General features: G+C 40.9%; 2 protein-coding genes across 2 annotated transcripts; both read right to left on the reverse strand.

Annotated features, from left to right (window-relative positions):
• Positions 1–4,958: 4,958 nt before the first annotated feature.
• On the reverse strand, positions 4,959–12,835 carry bpnt2 (3'(2'), 5'-bisphosphate nucleotidase 2). Its single transcript, XM_071906275.2, has 8 exons — positions 12,215–12,835; positions 11,025–11,097; positions 10,581–10,727; positions 9,206–9,365; positions 7,470–7,565; positions 6,998–7,159; positions 6,075–6,209; positions 4,959–5,703 (listed from the first exon to the last, which is right to left on the reverse strand). The coding sequence occupies exons 1-8, from the start codon at positions 12,331–12,333 to the stop codon at positions 5,561–5,563; spliced, it is 1,035 nt and encodes a 344-aa protein (XP_071762376.1). The 5' UTR covers positions 12,334–12,835; the 3' UTR covers positions 4,959–5,560.
• Positions 12,836–15,055: 2,220 nt separating this feature from the next.
• dars2 (aspartyl-tRNA synthetase 2, mitochondrial) lies at positions 15,056–24,125 on the reverse strand. The gene is made up of 17 exons (XM_071906273.2): positions 23,626–24,125; positions 23,342–23,441; positions 22,537–22,603; positions 21,940–22,041; positions 21,301–21,396; positions 21,021–21,144; positions 20,811–20,857; positions 20,350–20,456; positions 19,637–19,706; positions 18,716–18,895; positions 18,409–18,516; positions 18,144–18,206; positions 17,580–17,732; positions 16,268–16,486; positions 15,967–16,077; positions 15,727–15,802; positions 15,056–15,543 (listed from the first exon to the last, which is right to left on the reverse strand). Exons 1-17 carry the CDS (start codon positions 23,798–23,800, stop codon positions 15,353–15,355), a joined length of 1,989 nt encoding a protein of 662 aa, XP_071762374.1. The 5' UTR covers positions 23,801–24,125; the 3' UTR covers positions 15,056–15,352.
• Positions 24,126–24,456: the final 331 nt, after the last annotated feature.

Here is a 24,456-nt window from a genome sequence, read left to right on the forward strand (position 1 = left end):
AACTATACATTTGCAATATATTCTGTATCTTACTTTGCACAGCGTGAATAGCATATCTGAAATATTTCTGTCTGAATAAAGTGAGCTCAAAGCTACAGTGTCTTCTTTGGTTGTATTCTTCCATTGAGTGGTGCAGGTTACTCTGGGGATGAAGTGGGACTGTACTCATCATAGTCAATATCCATAATATTCCAGTTCAGATGCAATATTTGGGGTTATGATGACTTTGGAAAATGTTTTTACACAACAGCAGACTTAAAACTTCATAGTGCTGGCTTACATTATATATTTTAAGAGTTAAAATGTTTCAATCCTTATACCACAAAGATACCAAAGATGCTCAAAGACTTACACATCCCAATATACAAATGTGTGAATCTCATTCATTGTTGGGGTCAGTTCTTCTAAAATGTGTTGTGTAGATACTATGATTCACACTGCATCGCCGTGCAGAGATTTAAATGAATCAATTAGAATATGTGGATGTAAAGAGTAAAAGAAATGTCTTTCACATAAAGATATTTAAAGTTCATTCCCAATGTTGCATTTTCCAAATGATTTCTTCCAATTTTTGCCCCATGAATGTTGAATATTTTTATATTTTGATGCGGATCCATACACCAAAGTTCCACAGTCTATTCTTGATCACATCCGTGCGATATGTCTCAAAGTTGAATACTCTGCCCCCCATTCCTATCTTGCTACACATCTCATTACATTAGTAACCTTGCACTTTTCAACTGTTTTCTTAAAATATACCCCAAGAAAACAAAAGCTATTAATCCTTTCTAATATGCTCCCACAAATTCCAAGTTGAACTGTTCCACTTCATTCCGTCTATGCAAGCTCGCATTAATAGCATTAATAGTATGGTCAACTAATCATGATGTCCTGGTAGAATTAATTCAAAGTAGGCACGGCTGATGTCATCATGCACAATGATGTTTTATTGGAAATTCACAACAGAAGCAGGATGAGAGAGACACAGACAGCAGCTGTATAGCAACCTGGTTACCAGACAGACAACTGACAGCCAGTTCACACATGGAGCAACCCTCGTACCGAACAGAACAATCCCATGTATCATTCGCAAGAGGCAGAGAGAGGGCAGCACACAGAGAGACCATAAGTTTGACCATACAACTGGTTTGCTCTTGCAGTGTAATTTAGCTATTACGGTACCAAAATGCACATATATAGAGACAAACAGAACAAATGACTGACACAGACATATTAAAACAAAAAAAAATGTACTCGACTGGGGTCAACTCGCGTTCACTTCAGTCAATAATACAAACTGCAAACTGCTTTTCCGTATTACTTTGGATATGACAAACATCTTGTGTCTAATGTCTTTCAATATTTGAATAAAGAAGAAAATCCACTGCCTGAACTGTCATGATCAAGAAGTGTGAAAAGACATGCGCCAAATCATGCATTAACGAAACATGAAAATAAAAAATTAAAGATGGGCGCAAGATGGACAATATTACCCTAAATTACTTCTCCACTGCTTCAATTAGATCTGCCGAAAATTCACTCAAGTCAACGACACTTCACACTCCCAATCTGTGTTCAGTACATTGGTTTTGTTCTGTCACTATCAGCCTATTGGCTACAGTAGAAATGAATGAATCCAAACTTACTAATGAACACATTAACAAATCGTCCAGTCCAGTCTCTCTCTCTCTAGCTAGAGCCACTGACAGAGTTTGACCACTGCAGTTTATGGTGGCAGCCATGTTGGTTCCACAATCCTGCGAAATGCCCAAGTAATTGGTGATTCTACAGTTGAGCATCTAACTAGTCTATAGTTAGATGCTCAACTGCAGAACATTTCTAGAGTTCTTATGACTGTTACACCTTCTCAATCAGTTTTCAGTTGCAGAGAACAGGAATCTGCCCATACTCTATGGCTCTGTCTTTAGCCAACAGTTGGTTTACTTGTTATCGCTCTCAAACACTCCACACATTATTGTTATTACTATTATTATATCTTATACTCATATTCACTTCACAAATATTTCTTTCATACAATACACAACAAAGCAAAAACAAGGGGAGGGTTGAATACTCTGCATCCTTTAACAAAGAGTCTTTCTCACACACAACTCCATGCATCCATCCCTCCAAGACGATGGTAATATTTGGGAGTCCGTATGATTACCACGTCACTGTCATGGCGCTTCCATTGTTATCACAGCGTTACCCGATGCCATATGAACCATTGCTACCATAGCAATAGGCACTCGTATCATAAACTGTATTTTTTAGCATCTAAAGGCCCAATCTGGGATCAGTGAAACAACTTTGTGTTTATTTCAGACAGAATCTCACAAGCTTGCAAGTTCTGTTGTCAGATTTCCCTATTTACTGTCATCGCATAGCCACTGGATTTATAGTTCTCCCAGATTAGGTCTTTAATCTGCTCATGGCTTCTTCTAGTCATCAACATCTATCATTATCTCAAGTCTCTGGCAGAACATATTGTATGAACATTAAACTCTTTACTTCTATACATGTGTTTTCATCTATACAGGGTTATCAACAATAATACAAAGGGTGGTGAGACACTTCATAAAACTGTTCACTGACTTGTACAGTTAAAAGCTCAAGTGTAAAGACAGTGAGCTGAGCTTGTTTTGCTGGTTTCATTGTTTTAACAGCAAATAAGAAGTCCAACTTTAAGTTTAATGTCTCAACACTTCAGCAATTGGCTGTACAATAGTCAGTTCAAACAGGCTGAGAGAATGGCAGACAGTACAGCAGGACCTGGCTAATGCAACCACCTAGGAAATGGAGGTCGATCAAACCAGTGAACTTTTCAGTTGACTGAAATGCATTGACATAGAGGTTATTCAAAATACAAACCATGCAAGTACATGTGCTCCAAAACACGCAGTACTGTCCAATCTGTCGTGGAGAGACTTTTAGTAATATGCATCAGCAAAGAAATTCTAACACAATTATTAGAATGTTATTTTTGCATCGCTGCATTTTGCAGGTTTGGATAGTACACAGTACGTTGTTCAATAACGGAAATGGCAAGAAACTGGGATGAGAATTGTACCAGTTCAATATCATTTTCAGTCCGGGCTAGTTCAAGACTGTCCTCACTAGCCAGAATTTGATTGGGGATGAATGGAGATTGTATGGGGATGACATTCCCCACTGGGCCCAAGTCATGAAGGAGGTTCGACATACTGGATGGGACTTGTTGCTTTCTGTACATTGGTGAGACCACACAGCCGTTCAGTTCTCAGCCTGGCACCATAGGAGTCTGCAGCTTGATCTTCTGCCCTTCTGATTCTTCGAGACATGCAACAGCAAAGTGGAACCAATACTGTCAATACTGGAGAGGTGGTGGCACATGTCGAGTTTGATAGGGATGGCAACTTGATTCTAGATGCCAAAATACAAATGCGGGAGAGGAAGGGTATGTACTGCATCATCACAAACAATGTTTGATAGGGCATGCAATCAGTTTTTGAAAAACTGTGCATATGATTTGAACCTGCCTCCACCTACTACCCATGTACCTGAATATGCAGGTTCTTGTCATGTTCATGAAGTCCTTGTGCTGGAATTTCAGCATCAATGATTCTTTCTTACGGCTGGATTGTATTTGTTGGTATATGGTATACATTTACGTACTCTGGCTCACGTATCCTCAGACTGTAGCATGTTTCTGATTATGTAATCTTCTGATCAATGCTGAGAAAGCATTAGTGTAACAGTGTTTGCCTCAGCCCAGAGATGGTTCATTCTTAGGTCTTTTTACTTTTTCCTCTTGATTTACAAGATATTTGGCTTAAGTCTTAGCCTTGGGAGGTTTTTGGCAAGTGAGATTCCACCACTTCTTGACTGATTTACTTTTCCATCTTAAGACATTTCTGTATATTTTCCAGATTTTGTCAATCAGTAGTTAATCTCTACACAGAATTTTCTTTAGCAATTTTTGAGGATCTTTATATTTTTTAATCTTTAGCATTTTCTGTTGCTTTCACTTGCACAGTTGTGTTTCTCTGTACTTGTGGAATAGCAAGCTCAAGTCTAAATTTTGACTAACACATATCTTCCCTCTCTCATTTTGGTCACTCCCTACTATTCTGTTGACTGCAGTAGAATTGCCATAAAAATGATTATCTTGCAGGGTGAGGGTCAACGAAGCAGAAAAAAATACTTCTCTCTCTGTTTTATCTACAGCAGGTGTTCTTAACTTTTTTTTAACCCAAGAACCAATGAGAAACTAATTTACCCTGGGACTCAGGCTCATTAAACCATACTGCTAACTGTTATGATGGGGGGCCGCCTGTGACCCATTTTGGGTCCCAACCCATAGAAACCAACATGTACAGTGTTGGCAAGGCCAATAAAGTCCAGTAGAGAATAGGAATTTCAATCTCTTATGCAGTGTTGTAAATGGGAGTGCCGAGTGACTTGTATCACAGCTGACGCCGTATGATAACACTGTTCGTTGTCACTCTTGCGTTAAAACACTCCCTTTGCCACCTGAGATAATAATTTTCAAGTAGCGTATCAATTAAGACAGTGTGAAGTGAACTTTTGCGGTCTAATAGCACCATTAGACCGCAAAAGTTCACTTCACACTGTCTTAATTGATCCGCTACTTGAAAATTATTATCTCATGGAGGGTTGGAGGTTCGAGCCAGGTTGTGGGCCAGCGCTGAGGCAAAGTGCCTAGTAGCGGCCAGTGACCACCAATTACAGTGGTCATTTAGGCTACTAAGACCTATCGCTTCCTCTCAGGGTGAGTCTCTATCCAGTCCCAAATATTGAAAGATGGCCATGTATTTCTGCCAGAGTCTTTGACTCTTTTGGCATGATGAGATGTTGATGAGATATTGATGATGGTGTCAGTCTGTCTGTGTGGTGTTATTTATTCCTGTGTTTTCGCCTGATGATGATGATGATGATGATGATGATGATGATGATGATGATGATGATGACAAAGACAATTATGAAGATGAAGATGAATAATTACTGGCCGTTGTCTGTCACTGCGATGAGACTGAACATGATGAAGATAAAGACGGTGATGTCAATCTCTCCATCTGTTGTTTTGTTGTTGCGTGTCCAGCTTTGTGCTCCTCAGTTCAACTTCAACAGTTCACTGTGTTGGCCTCTGATGGTGGTGGGTAGGGAGGGATAGGGTGACTGTTGTCCAGTGTCCACTGTGAGCATGTGTGTGTGTATGCGTGTGTGTCAGTACACATGGATATGAGGATGCATCATAGTTTCTCCTAGTTGAAAGTATGTATGCAAGTGTGCATTCAGAGCCATTGATAAATGTCCAACCATTGCAGTTTTCAGTGGCGGCCATGTTGGCTCCACAATCCTGCTCAGTGGCTGTTGCCAAGTATATGGTGTCTCCAATCCAACTGATTTTTAGATGTTGGCCGTCTTGCCATGGTGACGCCGAGGAAGGCCTGGTTGCATGTTTGCAGCCGACACTTCCTAGTTATAGAGAAGGGGCAGCAACATGGAGCTCATACTACAATCTGGCCAAACTATCAATGGCTCTGTGTTTGTGTGTCTATCAGTGCTTGTCAGGGTTCCAGTTTGGTAGTCTCTCCAGTAGTGCCTTATGGTCTACACTGACACTGGCCATCAGTCCTCCTTTGTTGCCCTCTGTCCCGCTGTAGTCGATGTTCTCTCCCTGTAGAGTCGTCATCTGGCCTCCTACAATAATGACATAACACACATTAAAATATCATTACAACGATGATAGAGTGATGAAAACAATACTCCTGCTTTTTAGCATAACTCCATGTGCAGGTGATGTGATGTATACTGTATGTTTTAAAGTGCTATATACCAACATAATTTCTCCATTTTGTTAAGAAGCATCAAGGCTGCACGTCGCGTCTTTGGCACAAAATATGTTGAAAAAAATAATGATTTAAGCAGCTAAAAGTACAGAAACATCTTCCAGTAAACAGCCTGACAAGATGTATTAACAATGTGATCAATAGGAAATTCTTCAAGACCAACAGAACTTAGAGCAGTGCATTTCTAAAAACTACTAAACCATCTGATAGTCATGTAAGTACCCAGTGCAGTCAGCAGTGCGGCGCCAGCGCAAATGTCCCATTTCTTAATGAAGGTGACATGGATGTAGACGTCTGCCTGGTCTTTTGATTCTGTTTCACCTGGAGGGGGATCTAAGAGAGCCAGGACCTTATATCCTGAAAGAAAGAAAGAAGGAAAGAAAGAAAGAAAGAAAGAAAGAAAACTTACATTAGAGGTAGTGTCCATTTGTTAAAAGTGTTATGTGTAGCATTTTTAGAAATCAATATCGGTGATATTCCAACCAAAGAAACTGATCGGAATGAGTGTTTACCTTATGAATTTTTATCCATTGAGCGGTTTATAAAAGATTTATATACACCCTTCTCAAACTGAATGAAATTTCATTTGGAATGGGACAGTTTATTCTGATTAAGGTGGTTACATGAGGCATTTTTTATAATGATTGGGCTATTATGATTATTAGTGCTCCATGTAAACACAGCCTATGTAAAATGCAGTGTAGAGACCAGTAGAGACCAGTAGAGGCTGACAATCTTCCTGGTGATGGTGGTGCTTGTTTACGGCAACTATACTAATGTCTCAGAGAATGGAGCTCAGTCAACTTTCCCTAGATAATAAAGGTAAAGGATAAGAACACACCTATCTGTTAACCTATAATGAATAATTTGAATATGCTACTTTTATCTGCTAACCTATTCTATAGCTATTGTCTGCCAGTAAGCTGTAGCCTCTAGCCTACACACAAGGCAACACAATGTGCTTTCCGTTTCAAAATAAAACAAAAATACATACAAAACACAAGGACTCATATACAGAGAAACAGTGACAATACAAGACCTAATCATAGACTATAGTGAGAAAGAAATGTTTTCAGTTTACACACTCACTTCATGCTCAGTCAACCTGCCCTGGGGAAGTAAAGGTAAAATAAATCTCTACTCACCCGCTCCACCTGCTGGTATGATGGTGGTACTGTTTCCGAAAGCGTCTTGAATATAATTTTGAGCTTTTCCAGCGTGGGAACGGGACACGATCACCTTCGGGGGGCTGACGCTGTAGGACGAGCGGGGACGCATGTTCGATCCCTGGCCTACCAACGCCCAGGCTGTGGCCAGAGATGACAGGCAGAGGCAGAGAACAGGAGTGGTGGGTGAAAGGGAAAGATACAGTCACAAACTAACTTAATATGTTAAGTTAATATATATTAATTTTTCAAACAAGCTGCAGTATACAAATTTCACACTCCTAGACTAGTTAGTTGGCCTGGGTTAGCTCCAATGCACTGAGGGAAGCCCATGTTAGTGGCTAGTCTCAATCGGCAGCTAACAAACCATCTACAGTTCAAAAGGTCAAGGTATCCCATTAAGAGTTGAGCATGCAGTTAAAAGTGTGGGCGCCCACACACACACACTTACCAGTGGATCCAGTGAATGGCTTGTGTATGACCCCTATGACTGGTTTACCATCTACAGCCACACACACCATGGTGGTCACATACTGCAACAGGTTCTCTATGGAGAGGGACAGATGAACAGAGGGAGGGAGGGCAGAGGTGGGAAGAAAGAATGAAACAGATAGGAGAGGCAGACATGGAAGATACAGACAGAGAGGGGAAGATAAGAGAGGGGAAGAGATTACAAGAGATGGGAGGGAAAAGAGGGAGAAAGAAAGAAGGGGAAGTGAAGGGAGAATAGAAGAGAGACCAGTGGAGGGATATGAGTCGACGTGTCAACAGTGTAAAGTGATCCAGGTCAACTGAGCCTATGACACCCGAACAGGAAAACAGATGAAGGAGATATCACAACCTTTTAAATATACAGCTCTGGTATACCTGTCCAAGTTAAGCCAAAAACATGTAGGAAAAGAATCAAACAGGCTGAAAACCTTTTTTTTTATTCGTGCATATTTGTATCCTGTTGTACTCGTGCCTATCCACTTGTCCTATTTGCACAAGCTCCATACTGTTGTAGTGTGAAGAGCAAATATACACCAAGTCAAATTCATTGTACGTCTAGTGGGATTACATGGGATTGTGACTGTGAATCACCAAGGGAACGGGGGGGGGGTAAAGGAGAGGCGACCTAGCATTTGAAAGAATACATTTAATCCCCTGACCAACTGGGAAAGTCTGGGTGGAGAAAGTGAATGATAAACACTCTCCCACCCTTGAACAACTACCGATGCTGTGCCCTTGATCAAGACACTTAACTCCCACCTGCTCCAGTGGAGCTGCTCAGTGGCTGACAGAATAAGCAGCTCCCAGCTGTGAATTAATGTGTAGAGGGTGTTGCTGAAATGGGAGCATGCATGTTCAGTGAACTCTCCCTAGATAAATAAAAGTTAAAACAAACAGATAACACACATAATAGCACACACATACCTAAGATAAACAAATGTAGACCTCCTACATCCATATTTGACATGTTTTTCTTTTACTTGAACTGATATTTCACACGATTCTTTATGTTCTGAGTGAGTCTCATGAGCATGAAAGCAAATCGAAACCCTTTTCTTTTTTCTTTCCTTCAGTCTCGTCTTTCTCCACTACTTTGAGATCTACCAGCTAAAAAGACAGTGGTACACATCACACAGTAATGCCGCCTACTTACACAGTGCAGTACCAAGAACCTCCCTATCTAACTATATATGAAGGGTTTCATTCCAAAATACTACTGTGAGGGATCTGCATGCAGCACCTCTATACTGGGGGGTATTCAGTTGTCGGGGTGGCTGGTTGTGGGTAGAGGGGAACCCTTGTCCCTCTGTATTGCTGTTTTGTTTTGTAAACATGGCCATGTAAAAAATGCAGTAAACAACAGAGTTTTGATGAACTTGACCTCTGAGTGGATGCTGTGCTTCTTCCTCCTCGTTGTACATCTCAGTAGCCGCTGCTATCCTGCAGTATGTAAGGGGTACTCCACTACCGAAACCTTACACTTCCCTTACAACTATATATCTATTTTGGGAAAAAATGATACCGGATATACTGCCCAATATTGAAAACCAAGATAATTACAATACATCATCTAAAATGTAACTGTTTTGTAGGTAAAGGGTTCAAGATAGCTGATGACTTTAATAATCTTTCACAGTGAGTTTTATTATTGTGGCAGTGATCATTTTGTCAGATTCCCATGTTTCATATACACACCAGTATATTCCTGCGTAGCGTCTAGAGGGTCGATCCATATGGTGACGCTCTCAGGAGAAACCTCCTTCCCCCTCTCTATCTTCTGCAGTATGTCAGCCGGGATGTCCCGGTTCCAAACAGCTACCTCATCCACTGAGTTGTCGTGTTCCTCACTGTTCACCTGAAAGGACACAAACACACAAAATAATGTTGCCTGGGGCTTTAGCCCATTTAATACTTTAAATAGCATGTGAAGGCAAAAAATGCTACCCTGTCTTTCCAGTCTTACTAAAACAAACCAGTCAGAGTGAGACACAGACACACCCACACAAATACATACATTTAAGGTTTGACTGATAAGGGTTTTGGAGACGCATTTGGCCACATTGACAACAAAGTGGAAATGCAACAAGTCTCCAATCCACATACGTAAATAGACTTTTGCACGTGAATCCAACCAGAAAGCACATGCAAATCAAATGTGTTTAAACAAAAGGTTCTCTGCTAAATTTCAATGTAGTGCCTATAGACAGGAGGTGCAGTAGCTGGACAATAGAAAGTGGCTTGTGTGTAGGTCAACTGATCCAAGGCTTTTTGAGTAATCTCATAACCTGGTAATGTCAGAACCGGGTGTGTCTCAGATAGCATTTCAAAAAAAGAAGATAGAAAGAAAGAAGAAAAACTCAGCTACACATCCCATTACGTAAGTCACGTATGATGTTTCTCATACTGTGAATGCCAAGCCAACCCTTCTTAATTTGATAAGAGCTTTTCTCTTAATAATTTCATTTCTCATTCAGCTTGGTCTTAAAGTCTTATTTTTCTTAAAACAAATAAAAAATAATCTGCCAATGAGGTGAGACAGTTCACTTGTTTCCAATGCAAATAAAGTTGTTTCAAAACTTTTCTTGAATCAAGTGGATTAGTGAAATTATTCCCCCCCCCATTGGCAGGATTATTCACTTGTTTTAAAGACAAGGTTTTAAGACGTAGTAAACTAAATGTCTTGCTAAACTGGATAAGCTATGTCAGGTGTACTTAGCATAACCAGCTAAGTGAGCTGTATCCACCCTAATTATAAGTTATCAGCTTTTACAAAACCAGTAGCCATGGCTGACGCCTTACTGCTGCGTGTAACAAGTATGTTACATGTTGCCTTATTACAGAATTTTCTATTTTGAGATGCTCATGGTAGTTATCTATGCTTTTCAAGTTATCTATGCTGACCTTGTTCTCTGTAAGGTAATTTACCAACACCCCATAATCAAATGCTAATTTCCTGCCTGTACTGGTGGTGCTGTTCTTACTCAAATTAAATGAAAAATGGACTTTGACAGCAGCTACATCTGTATAGGAATTGAGTTCTAGGGAGGGGTTTCCCTTCAGATGTGCTCACCGTGAGTTCGGGGTAGGTGTTCTTGATCAGGTAAAACATCTTTTTATGAGACTGCAAGTCACCGTGTGTCACAAACTCCTTGGCTCCCTCTTTAGTCATGCCCTTTGACTTCTCGCCCAGGGCGTTGTCCTCGTGCACCTTCTTCACCTGGGAACAAAATCAAACAAAAAAATGACTCAAACTTACATCCCAGATCTACGTAGACCAGTCGTTTTTTCTCTTGGAACTGTAATAGAAATAAGTTGTTCGCTGTCTGTTTGTAAAATGATAATCTCGACTAATACACCTCCCTAACATGAGACTACATGGTTCTCCTGCAGCTGTTGGTATCAGAATCAACTAACAGTGAATTAATGGACACTGGCTCTAAGTTAGAAGTCAATAGTTATGCATCCCTACTTAGCATGTGTTTACTGAACTGTCAAAGTAAACCAAAGTTTTCACCTCTCTGCCGCCTTGTATTGCAGCCTCCACTGACAGAGCCAGCAGGTCCCTCAGATCCACTGTTCTCCTCTGTCTGAAGTGAGGGAGGGCAGGAAGGATGGAACGCCCAATGGAGATAAAGCGAGGGGTGGGAAGATAGAGGGAAAGGTGGACGTTGGGAGGGAGACGGACAGAAATACAAAGAGGAGGGAAAGAAAGCAAAGAATGAAACCGGTCAATTCAGTCCCAATGAAGAGCCGGAGTAATGGAGGGCGGGATGAAGGGGGACAGAAGGAGATGGACGGATGGGAAGGAGAGAGTGAACATTTTATTCCATTCACATCGATGAAAACAACAGGGAGGGAGAGACAGAGGAAGGGGGGTGGGGAGGGTGGGATGAAGCAAGAGAGGGATGGAGGGAGAGATGGGTGACGGAGGAAAGGAGCAAGGGGAAGGTAAAGAGGAAGGCAATGAAAACATGGAGAGATGAAAACACAGACGGATGACCGAAAGCAGGGAGGGAGACAAAGGGAGACGGGTGAATGGGAGTAATGACTGGTTGATTCATTCATTCCATTCTCAATGTAAACATCATGGTAATGTAGTGGAGGTTATCAGAAGCGCTCCAGCTGCTTCTATCTGCTTTTTATCTGTGTAACGGCTCCTATTTCATGGCCAAAAATGTGCAAGGAAAATAAAATTTCATTTGAGGTTAGCTGTGGTCAGAGAGAAACTTCCATCATATCAGAGGTGGACAACATGACTGGAAAATATCTGATATTTAATAAAAGGCCGATAACTGCCCCATATATCGGCACATAAATATATAGGTCTAGCTCTACCTACAATACCTTGAGGATACAGTGACAATAACATGGCTCATAATGCATGACTGTGGCATTAGCCTATTCATCACCACTTATTGAAAGTTTTTCTGAAATACTGCAACTTTTCTCTCTGGGCATAAAACATATTACTACTACTACTACTACCAACTTCATCTACTAAAGTCGCTATTATGCAAGACAAATTGATATCCAGAACAGAAAAGAACTTGTCGACAGATGTTAACATGCAAGTCGACCACTACACTTAATTCGTTTACTGTAAAATGAAGAGACATGAAGTGAGCTTACCTACAGTGATTAGAAATGTTCAGAGGAAAGTTTATAGACTGTACAGTAATAAGAGAATAGTGTTGGACGGCTGACCTGAAAGCAGCCAGGCGGTTGGAGATGACTCCGGCGTACAGGTGGTAGATGACGCCGAGTCCCAGGATGCAGAACACCGCCACACCGAGCGGCGAGAGGCGGATGCCCATCGGAGCCATTCTGGCACGTCTTCGGTTGGCAGAAAAACTCTGAACTGTTAACTAACAGTGAAAACCACGATAACCAAATCAAGAAACAACACTGCTCGCAAGGAAACAAACTGGAGAGAAACTAGCTAGCTACTGTTAACGTGGCTGCCGCCGCCACCACGGAAATGTACCAAAATGTCTCACTGGCTGGTTTACAACCGACGTTTTATTTGCGTATAAAGACACCGAGTATTGTTATGCAGAAAACAGCTGTAACGTCAATAAACTGAACCTGTCAAACAAGCTACACGAGCTAAAGTGTACTAAATAGTTTAGCCGTTTAGCATCGTCCGAAGTCTGTCAAACGAAACTGACCTAAAAACCGAATGTCTGTCTACTCCTTATGGCATTCAGTTTCTTTGATATCTTGAATATATTCGTTATACTCGTTGTTTAACTCGTTGGTGTAAACCATTTCTTAACTTGTGTCAAAGGGAAAACAGAACAATCGCATCTCTGTTCTGTGTTCTGTCATTTTTCCTCTCTACGTACACAGTGGGCGGGTTTTAAGGGCAGAGGTCAGTGCGTTTCTCTTCCGGGTTATCTTTGTTGTCGTCATCATTTTCATTTTTTCGTTTTAATTTAATTTCATATGATTTAATTTAATTTTAGTGTTTGCATAAACAAATAAATACATAAAATGAAAAAAACAAAAAAGATTAAAAAAATATATAGGGAAAAGAAATAGACACTGTACATTTTGTTGATGTTTTGCTATTCATGCCATTAATAGACTTGACATACGTTTTATAATCAATTATAAATTCATAAAAAATTGGCTTTGGATTCACGACTTTAGGTTTGTGAATGATTTCTTTTTTATAATAAAATTGACCAATTTACTGTATGATGTAATATCTGTACATATTGTATATATTGTGTCTGATTCCAATCTACAGAAACTACATTCTGCATTTCTATTTTTAAGTAACAGAATAAGGATAACAATGATACGCAATTCTGAATGACACTTCTTCCACCTTGTCATTAGCCTATTTATGTGGGTTGAATCAGGCTTGCTGCCATTTGTACAGTAAGGTAGAAGCCAATTCACAAACAACAGCAACATATTATTTCTCTGATCAAGGTGTTGAAACATATAGATAGTTTATTGTAATACTGTCAAAGTTATTACATGTATGCTGGTCTATTTTTCAAGTGTAATGTGTTTTGGAATAACCTCAATTATCAAACTTCTTGCAAAATGGTTGAAATTGTATTTATCTATAAACTCAAGTGTATAAATGGCCAGTGTCATCACTTCGTTGACTTAATAATAAAATGTTATTGGTGAACCATTGTCTTCCTCTTCTCAGCGTTTAAAGACTGGGGGCATCGAAGTAATACTGCAGTAATACTACTTGTAATCACCTAAACTGCATTTTCTTTCTGGGCTCAGTGTAAACTCAACACATGCCACAGACGAGCAAAACATCTGAAATGTTGTGGGATACTTCTACGACTTTAATACTTCAAATAAGGTAAAAAAAAAATCACGTTTAATTTACATTTACTCCATAGCTTGGATGAAGAGCCGATTCTGAATGTCTAAACGTGTTCATCAAATTAGTTAAATCTAACTGGACAGCTTGGACACCTCTGTTTGATCACCACTCCAAATTAATGCATTTGTAGGATTTAGAGACTGTCCATGAACACCTAGACAACATAGTGTAATGAGACTTGCCTATTCAAATGTTTGTTTTGGTCATTTTTTTAGGCCATTTTTGACCACATGAAATTAACAAAAATTGCCTGAAAATCAGTGCAAAAGACAATCTCAAGACCAATTAGACAGTGAAGAACACTTTCCATAAACTAACAAAAGGGCTTGTTATCAATAACATCTGGATGTTCCTGCAAGACATGGCCATTTTGTCTTTGTATGTTAAAAAATACTTTGCCTATGGCTATGTGCAGCGTTGGTCATTGCTTGGATTTTTTCCAATCAGCAATGTCCAAATGATTGATTTCAAATGCGGTCTAAGTCAATAAAGACAAAAGACATATCAAAAAGACATATCAAGTCTGCAGTTTCCAAATTCAGTTTGCTTCAGAACCATGATTGCCTCATTTCGCGGTGAGCCAGCATGACATGCAAAAGAGTCCTCTGCATGTAGTTTCACTCGGTCTCACATTTGTTGCTCTAGCTTCAACACAGAGCTCTTACCCACCAGCGAGGGAGTGTAAAGATGAAATTTACTTCGGTAAACATTGTACAAACATAAATAGCATTTAAATGTATGCTCTCATAACTTTTACTTAAGTAAACATGATTAAAAATTGTGTTCAAAAATAACAGGAACATAAAAAAAGTATTTAGTGTTTCCCCCTCCGAATTGTATTCTTGTCAGGGTGGAAAAGCCTCTGAAACAGCATTTAGACGATCATGAGACACTAAAACTCTCCACTGAAACCCAGACTGATGAAATTCTTTTAGTGTTAGCCGCTCTTTGAGGCAGAGTCACCCACCACACCTATTCAATGGTAGAGGGAACTTTGGGATACATTAGGCCTTTAAATGAAGAATTAATTTAAAGGCCAAAAGACACTGCTGGAAAATTAATGAAATTAAACAAATAAAATGTGCAAAGAAAATGACATGTTATTGCAAGTATTAGACTCTGTTTTTTTAAATTAAACTGGTTAGGGAGGAACCTCCATCATATTAGAGGTTCAATATCAGCATGTCCAACCCTAGCCAGAAGAGTCTTTATCATCATCACTGAGACCTGGCAGTAACTTTTTCTTCTTTCTTGAGCTCATCAGAGATATGATGTTCTCATATTTTCTCAACATATACAGTATATGTTATGGCTGTCTCCCCCTTCTCTCTGTTGGCCAGCTGACAGAGATCTGAAAAGACTTCAGCTTCTATTCCACCATGTCTGCTCATCTCCTTCTCCCCTTCCTCCTCCTCCTCTTTTCTCCATTGTCCGGGTTAGAGATGTACGAGAAGACTTCACCATCTTCTCTCCTCATTTCCTCCTCACTTTCCTTCTCCTCCTCCTCCTCGCTCTGCTGGCCAGTGGACGGAGACGTGGTAAGGCTTCAGCTCGTCCTCGGAGACGAAGTCGGGGGCGCGGCTCATGAGGTCGTGACCCCGGAACGACTTGGGGAAGGCGATGACGTCGCGGATGCTGGGAGCCCCGACCATGATGGAGACCAGCCGGTCCAGACCTGGGAAACGGTGGATGGGAGTGGGATGATCATGTGATAATTTAATAAATATACAGCATTTACATTTTTCTAGTTCTATACAAAGTGAAACAAAATGAAAAGAAAATTCTAAAACTTAAGGTGAAGATATAGAATTTAAATGAAAGAAAATTCAAATGTATGAAAGTATGGAGCTAGTCTTACCCAGAGCAATGCCTCCATGTGGGGGCGCTCCTGAGTCCAGAGCCTCCAGCAGGTGGGACAGAAGAGAGGGATCCTCCTGGAGCACGCACGCACACACACACACACACACACACACACACACACACAGCAAAAACCAGTTGAGATAGTAATTTAGCTTCCAAATGTAGGCTGAAAGTTGCGCCCTGACACATTTAGAGAAAAACTGGATTAAATTCTTAAACTCAAGTACACATCACTGACCTTGAGGATATTCTTCAAGACATGAAGCTGCTCTGAGGCCTTGTGGATGCGGATGGAGCCTCCGCCAATCTCACAGCCGTTCAGCACCAGGTCGTAGTGCTGGCCACGCACCTGGGAATGAGAACAGACAACTTGGTTTGTTTTTTTTACCTTCTTCCATTATTTAGAAAAGCAGGCAGAGGGTTTGTGGCCGGGCGATAGGGATGGGACAATATATTGAAATTCAACATATCGCAAAACAACACCTGCAATGATAGAATTTTGAAAAAGGTCCTAATTAACAAAACTCTCCATGACTAACCTTGTGCGGCTCTGCGTAGAGTAACTCTGTATCCTCTGGTAGTGGAGCAGTAAAGGGATGATGGGCTGACTCCAGCTGCTCCGGGTCCTGGTCTTTGGGCAGGAAGAGGGGGAAGTCCACGACCCACAGGAAGCGGAAGGCGGTGGGGTCGCGGACGGAAACGCCGCAGGACTCCAGGAGCTCCGCGCACTGCAGGCGGAGTTTACCCAGCAGCGGACGCTGGGAGGGGGGACGGGGGTTAAGTTGGAGGGAGGGAAGGATGGAGAGTAGAAAGTAAAGATGGGAGGATGAAAAGCAGTTTGGAAGGTAGATAGTGCAGAGGTACTGCAATTAAAAACATTACAGAATAATAATAGAATAAAATAGCTTCATTTTCCATGGCTAATCCCAAAATTTCTTTTTAAAAATGGCAATTGTCGGAAGGACATTTTAATTTGAAATTCCTGCTCAGAATATTAACATTTAACTGATATTATGTAAAAAATGACGGCAGTTTTAGATGAATGCCTTATGAAAACTGACATGAGGATTGAATTCATGATCTTGCACATGTTCAAATTTGCATATTCTGTATCTGTACACATTCAAACCTGCACGCTCTGTACATGTTATCTACAGCTGTTATTTGAATATATTTGATAAGGAGTATCGTTTTTTTACAATGCATGTATAGCCCGAGCACATTGTTTGCACATCCCGTATACTGTATATGCTGTAATTTCACATGCCGTTTCTCTTCATATTCTAATTTTTCCTCTAATTTAACACGTATATATTGATATTTTCTAACTTATTTAATAGTGCATTGTATATTTTTTGGTATACTCTTATATTGTACATATTTTTCAGGTTTTTGTCTTGTCTCAGAGTTCTACTGCTACTACGACTGCTACTACTGCTGACATTTCGCACACCCTCTTAATGCTGTAATCCAAACCTTTTCATACTTTCCAAAAAACTGAAGATACCCCGTGCTTTTCATACTTTCATTCATAAAGTTCTAACATATTCTAGTGTTGAAATTGTATGTTCATATGACCCTCTTTTGCCCTATTCATATTCTATTTTTCCTTGCTGTAGTCTGTTACTACTTTGCTACTGCAAGGATCCAATTTCAGGGATCATTAAAGCTGCAATAAGCGATTTTCCGACCACTAGAGGGCGACAGAAACCGCAACACATTTGTACATAAAGCACAGCAAAGCTACTGGGCGACGGAAGCCCTTTAGGACAAACCGTGCATAAAGGCTAATGGCTAAAATAAACGTACCTACGGATTTGACAACAAGAGGTCTCACAGTCAGTCCCTTACCACAGTGTTGAGGGAACCGGCTGATATCAGCAGCAGGTCTCCAGGTTTGGCTCCACTCCTCTGTAGCAGCTGATCAGTGGCTGTGACAGACAGCAGTTTCCTGAGGGGAGACTTCAGCGTCCCATCGGCCTTCACCAGCACCACGCTTAGCTCCTGGGACAAAACACACACACAGAAAAAAGATGCATCATGGGTAAATATAGGCACATACCCATACATACAAACATACATAAACAAATGCAGACAAACAAACATCTATCAATCAATCATCTGCCCTAAACAATCAGTTTCCCCTCATTTGCTCATCCATTCTTTCTTGATTTCCCTCATTCACTCACTCGCTCTTTCTTTCCCTCATTCATTCATTCTTTGCTCTGCTCATTCATTCCCTCATTTATTCATTCATTCATTCATTCTTTACTCTGCTCGTTCATTCCCTCATTTATTCATTCATTCATTCATTTATTCATCGTCTCGTTTTCTTTCTTTCCGTCATTCATTCTTTTGCAGTTTCCCTCTTTCTTTAATTCGTTCCTTCCTTCCTTGGGAGAGAGACAAACCTACCTGACCAAACTGAGTCTTGGCTGTTTGCTTCAGTTCCTCCAAATCTTTACCCTTGAAGTGTTTCTGTAGTGAAACAGAACAGAGAAAACGCCATTATTGTTATTTTTTATCTCATGTGTGAGTTTTTTGTGTTTCTCATCTTTATATGGGAGCCCCCCTCCCATATAAAGATGAGAAACACAAAACTTGCATACATTAAGCCTAGGTTAATACCCTAATCCACTTCTATTTTGTCTATTTCAATGGGAAACGGTTATTTTCCTACCGCTCCATCGGGGACACAGATGGCCTGGACGGAGCCTCCTGATTGGCTGAGAGCTGATCTGAGGAAGTCAATCTCCGTGGCCAGGAAAACCTTGCTGAGGTCCATCAGCTGGACAGACAGACGGACAAGCAGAGAGACAGGCATACAGACAGTCAGACGGGCAGGAAGACAGCTGCTTAAACAGGCAAAAGGCCAGATGGTTTGACAGAGGGACAGACACAGAAAGCCACAATGTGTTTGGAAAATGTTTGAAGATCACATCTCCCATCAAGAAACACAAAACGTCAAGCAACCCACAATCACCCACCTTCATAGCGAACCTGGTATCAGGCTTGTCCACACCGTAGTCCCTCATGGCTTCCTCATATGTCATGGTCTGGAAGGGAACCTGGATGGGACCTTTCTCTGCGGGCCAGGAGTGCTCTAACAAGCCCTCCACCAGCGCCATGACACCCGCCTGGTCCACGAAAGACATTTCTATGTCCACCTGGGAGAGACGGGGAGAGGATACTTCATTTTTGTTCCATGTGGTATTTGGATAACACAGATGACGGCTGTAGTCAAGAGCACCTTTGTCGAGTCCGAGTCAATTCCAAGACCAGGTCCAAAGGGATCGGGACCAAGTCAAGACCAGAGCAAATCGAGTGCAATTCAAGACCAAGACCAAAGTAGGCAATACACAGCACATGCTTTTCCATATGTAAAAACAATGCTTAAGGAGTTTCCTAAGGATGAAAAGAGATGTAGATCTGTCTGTAGGAGCCAAAGCCTTCAACGTTCAACTAATCAATGCATAGAAGTTTGAAGACCATCATACACACATTTCTGCTGGTAAAATCACTTAAATTGTCTCTAGTGCCATGGAGAAAATGAACCAAATATCAATAAAAGTACCTATTTTTAAAATTATTTTTAGATAAGCAGGAGAAGGTCGAGTCAATATCCAATAGTGGCCGAGACCAGGAAAAGTCAAAGATGTCAGAAAAGTGTTCTCAAGACTGAGACTGACAGGAGTACTACAGCCCTGATACACATCATGTCAGTACAAAACTATCAAAGGATCAAAAAGAGAGCATGTTAAACTATAAAAGTATAAAAAGTAAATTTGAGAGTGGGGAGAGCAGGGGAATTGAATTCAGTGTGTTATGTAAAAACTGTGTGGTACAGAGGATGCTTTGTGTGTGTGAGTTTCAGCACTCACACACACAAAGTGAGTGCTCCCTCCTACCTGGGTGAACTCGGGCTGCCTGTCTGGTTTGGAGCCCTCGTCTCGGTAGCACCGAGCCAACTGGAAGTACCTGCCATGTTGGGGGGTGAAAAGGAGAGAGAGACAGAGGCCTTCATGCTCATTTCCAAATTGCTGCTTATATCTGATTTTTCTATGGATGACTGTAACTATTCTAGGATGTAACCCATATTTGATACCAATATGAACTGACAGCGATGTTGAAAATACACTTCATAACAAAAGACGTCTTGAACACATTTTGTTTACTGTATGTTCCATCGAGTTTTGACTGAATTGAGGCATCTTAGCATCATCCATGCTAACACATATAATTACGACAGTTGTCTCAGGTGAACGACATAAGATTTACTCGTCGTCATGGCAATGCTGACAAATTCCAATTTGAGCGTTCAAATACAAGTCGCATGTAGACCGCATGACTTGGAATCTGATTTTGTAGCACACATCCATGTGGTCCAGATCAGAATAGAAAAAAACTGCGACTCCATGCAGCTTTTTGCTGTTCACACTGATTCACACTGCAGGACGTTGCATCAACATCTATTCAACATCTAAATGTTTGCTGGGAAGTGTTGGGTTGTGCAAATCATTACACACACACACACACACTTAGGGTTGGCATTACTGAGAGTCCCAAGAGCAGGGAGAGAGAGTAAGATGGAGGCAGATGGATTTATTTTCTGTATGCCCACCTGTCTATACCAGCCACCATGAGCAGCTGTTTAAACTGCTGTGGGCTCTGGGGTAGAGAGTAAAACCGACCTGGCTCTCTGGACGGAACCACAAACTCTTTGGCTCCCTGAAACACACAGATAGAAAATGTCTGGGCATCAAAATATAATACTCATCAACACTGTACTATTTGTCTGGTATCTTGTAGTATCTTGTAATTGCTATGTAACTTTTTGACCTTATTTTGCATTGGGGTTGGACTGGAAATATGAGAAGATATTTAAAGATAGATAAGTCATTGCTTGACAAAATGATAACAGAAATTAATAGATTCTCTATATTTTAGAGGTATAAAATGATGACCCTTCAAAGATGATTTTTTCCAAAATAGATGTATAGCACTTTGGAAGCAAATTCTTCAATTCCTTGTACATGTTCCTGGCAAATAAAACTCATTGTGACTGTGATTGTGTGCTCTTACCCCTGGTGTCCTTTTGAACAAGGTAGGAGTTTCCACATCCACAAAACCTACAATTGAGAGTTTAGAAAATGAGAGAGACATGCGAGAATCAGCGTTTGAGTTGCATCACCTGATGTCAAGCAGGACCCGGACTCGAGTCCTGGCCTCGGTCCTCTCTGCTGGAAAAGATGAAGCGAACAGAGAAAAAGAATGATGGATAGCTTTCCATACCGTGTGTGTTGCAGAGGTGTTCTCTCATCTTCATCACCAGCTGAGACCTCAGTCTGAGGTTGTGCTGCATCTGGGAGGAGCGCAGGTCCAGGTAGCGATACTGCATCCGCAAAGACTCCGATTTCTGGACAAACGGCAGCAATAATCCCATCAATTATGATTGGTAACAATACGGAAGCAATACTGATGATTATCATCCTCATCGGGAGCGGTAGTGCAACGACACAAAATACTCTTTCTGGACAAACAACAGCCACAATGCAGTAACAAAGCCGCTTACTTTGACAAAGTCTTTAATTTCGAAAGGCAACTTCCGGCACGCATTAAAAACCTCCACACTCTCCGCCCGGACTTCTATTTCTCCTGTTGGCATCTCCTAGCATGCGCACAACAGGACGAGAAGATGAAGCACACTCAGTGAGAAGTGACTCTTTGAAATACTTGCTCTGCCAACCAACAAGGCTGGGAGGGCGAATTTCAAAATACTGTAAAAAATCCATTGTAAAGTACCGATTAGTTCATGTCACAATCTAAAAATGTGTTCTTCACTAAACATGTTTTTGAGTAATCCAACAAGTAATCATATATTTTATCATCAAAAGTATCTCTAACCTGATTACAGTGTATTTAGATTAACTGTAGTGTAAATACATTTTCCATTTTTTGTAATCGGATTACTGTAATCTCATTACATGCCATCTGTTATGCCTTTAAAAACTTTTTAATAACTTCACCATAACTTCAAATACCGACCGGTTTTACTACAATGTTTACAAAAATTACAAATGTCAACATACTATTTTACAGTTTCAGTTGTATAAAACTCATGTTTAGCTGTCACATAGTCAGAGCCACAAACATCCAGACAAATGCATGCACACACACACACACACACACACACACACATACACACACACACCTTGTTCTCTTGTCCCTCTGGTCTCTGTCTGACTGTTCCTGTAACCCTGATGACAGACTCGGCCGTGAGATCACACAGTGTTGCTTTCAAACTGTGCTCAGACTAAAAACACAGAAAAAAATCTGGTTACACACGAGCATACACAACCCTAAACCAATACTCCATCAGAAACATCATCTAGCTGTATTTAATGAATTGGAGCAAAGCCCTAATTCCCTTCCTCTGTCACTGTTGTAATAGCAGTGGTAGAAGTAGTAATAGCAATAGTAATAGTAGTAATAGGAGTAGTAGTAGTAGCAGCAGCAGTAATAGTACTTGTAGTAAATAAAAAATTAATTATTATTATTATTGTTAGTAGTAGCAGTAGAGTAGCAATAGTAGTAGTAGTAGGCGTAATAGTAGTAGCAGTAGCAACAGTAGTAGCAGTAGTAATAAAAGTAGTAATCGTAATGGTAGTATTATTACTACTACTGGTACTATTACTACTACTACCATTATTACTAGTAGTAATAATGGTAGTAATAGCAGTACTAGCAGTAATAGTAGTAGTATTTCAAATTAATCTGCAATGCTGTATTTTAATTTTTCCATCCTTACCTCGTCCTGAGGAATTAGAACTTGAGTCAATCCACCAAAATCTCGCAGGATGACAAATAAGTCTTGTCTGTTAGAGGCAAAAAGACACTGTTAAAATACAATAGAGGGAAATTAAATTCACTGGTGAACACTCATTGAAGGAACCATATAAGTACTTTGTGAGCATATATTTGCAGAATGGGCGGCCCAGTGGGAGCCAAACAACCAACCTTGGTAGTGTTAGTGCCTTGCTCTAGGGAACAGAACCCTTAACATTAACCCTAGATTTCTAATATTGAAGGTGTACTAGGCAACTGTCAGCCTTAATCACAAACTGGAGCTGCATGAGAGAAGAGTGTCCCATCACCACTAACTGAGACACTGTGGATTCACCCTATTTGTCCAAGCTAAATTCTAGTGTTGGTATGGACATGGTGGGATGGTGGGATTTTTCTTGGCGCACATAAGAAGTGATAAATCAAAACTTAAGAGTGAAATCCAAACTGTCTCCTAAACAACAGTGAGCAGTGCTCCGTCCAGAGAAAGCTGGACTCACTAACATTAGATCTTTTTCCTCTCTTGTCTCTTTGGTTTCCTTTAGTAAAGCATCACAGACCGACCGGGTTGGTAAACATAAGCGTGCTGTGTGCAGTTTACTGACGTCATGTAACAGGATTTCTCTGTATTGAAGTTCAAATTTTTACCTTCACTACTATTTAGAGCCACCAATGTTTGAAGTTGTCCAGTGCAGCTTTAAATTCTTATTTTGATATCTCATATTAAATGATTACACAACAGTATGCTTTGAATAGTCATAGCGTAATACCTGAGGTATTGGACCCAGCCACACAGAGTGACCTTCTCTCCTTCATGCTCCAATCTCAGATCTCCACAGGTGTGACTCCTAAATGACAGACTACTGGGACCTGGAAACAAAACAGAGTTAGGCTATATAAAACTTCCAGGTGTCAAAGACCCCCTATAGGAGTCACCGGCCTAGTCCATGAATTGCAAAACCTATATCAACCAATAAACCAATCGGAAAATTAATCAGTCAACCAATCAATAAGCCACTGAACTCCAGATTAGACGACCCAGAGACCCACATACCTGTGGTGGGTGCCTCCAGCTTGTTGAGGCTGGAGGAGCAGCTCAGGTGTCTGAAGTGGGGTTTCACCAGCGGGCGTCCTTGACTTGAGGTCGACACCGTGCTGCAGTGCAGAAGTGTGCGCGCTCTGACAGCAAGGAGCATTCTCTGCACGGCGACTCTGGTGTTAGTTGCCATTTTCTGTAAACACTAAGCTGGACACTTGACTGTTTCGTTTGTAAAGGCTGACAGTGTCATCAAAGCTTCCAGTTAGTCTGTCTTGCTGTTTGACTACAGCACATGGCCGCTCTACTTACACAAAGCAAGACGTAAAGTGGTGCCCATGAGTTTCCTGATGTAATGTTACAGCTACCATTATTCAACATGAGCGCTAATGCCAAAAACTGATTTAGAAGATCGGACGGGCTGTATTCAGTCCACAGGACAAGAAGCCTCTGCTGTCACTTCATTTGACCGTGGTTCCGCATTATCAACCGGCATGGGGTTCATTCACAACTCTCTGTACATTTGGATGGGCTTTTCTGTTGCACCACGCACCAGCTCAATGCTAATCTTGTCACTTAGGAATCAGTGCAGTGCGACCGTTTTGCGTAACGCACGGGTGTGACGTTGATGTTCAGTTTCGACCAAAGTAGTCAATCTGGCAAATAATCGATCAACAAGTTTTGGGCCGCACGTAATGTAAATTCAGTGGTACGTTAAATTAAACCTGAAAAGATCACTTTTGATCGGCAAAGGTGGTGTCGATGTTAGTGGTATATCAGTTGACATAAAAACAGGCTACTTCTTGGCTGATCGATGTCATAGATCGACGTGTTGATTGGCTGGTCTGA

The sequence above is a fragment of the Centroberyx gerrardi genome, chromosome 13, assembly GCF_048128805.1.
Source record: "Centroberyx gerrardi isolate f3 chromosome 13, fCenGer3.hap1.cur.20231027, whole genome shotgun sequence".
NCBI lineage: Eukaryota > Metazoa > Chordata > Actinopteri > Beryciformes > Berycidae > Centroberyx > Centroberyx gerrardi.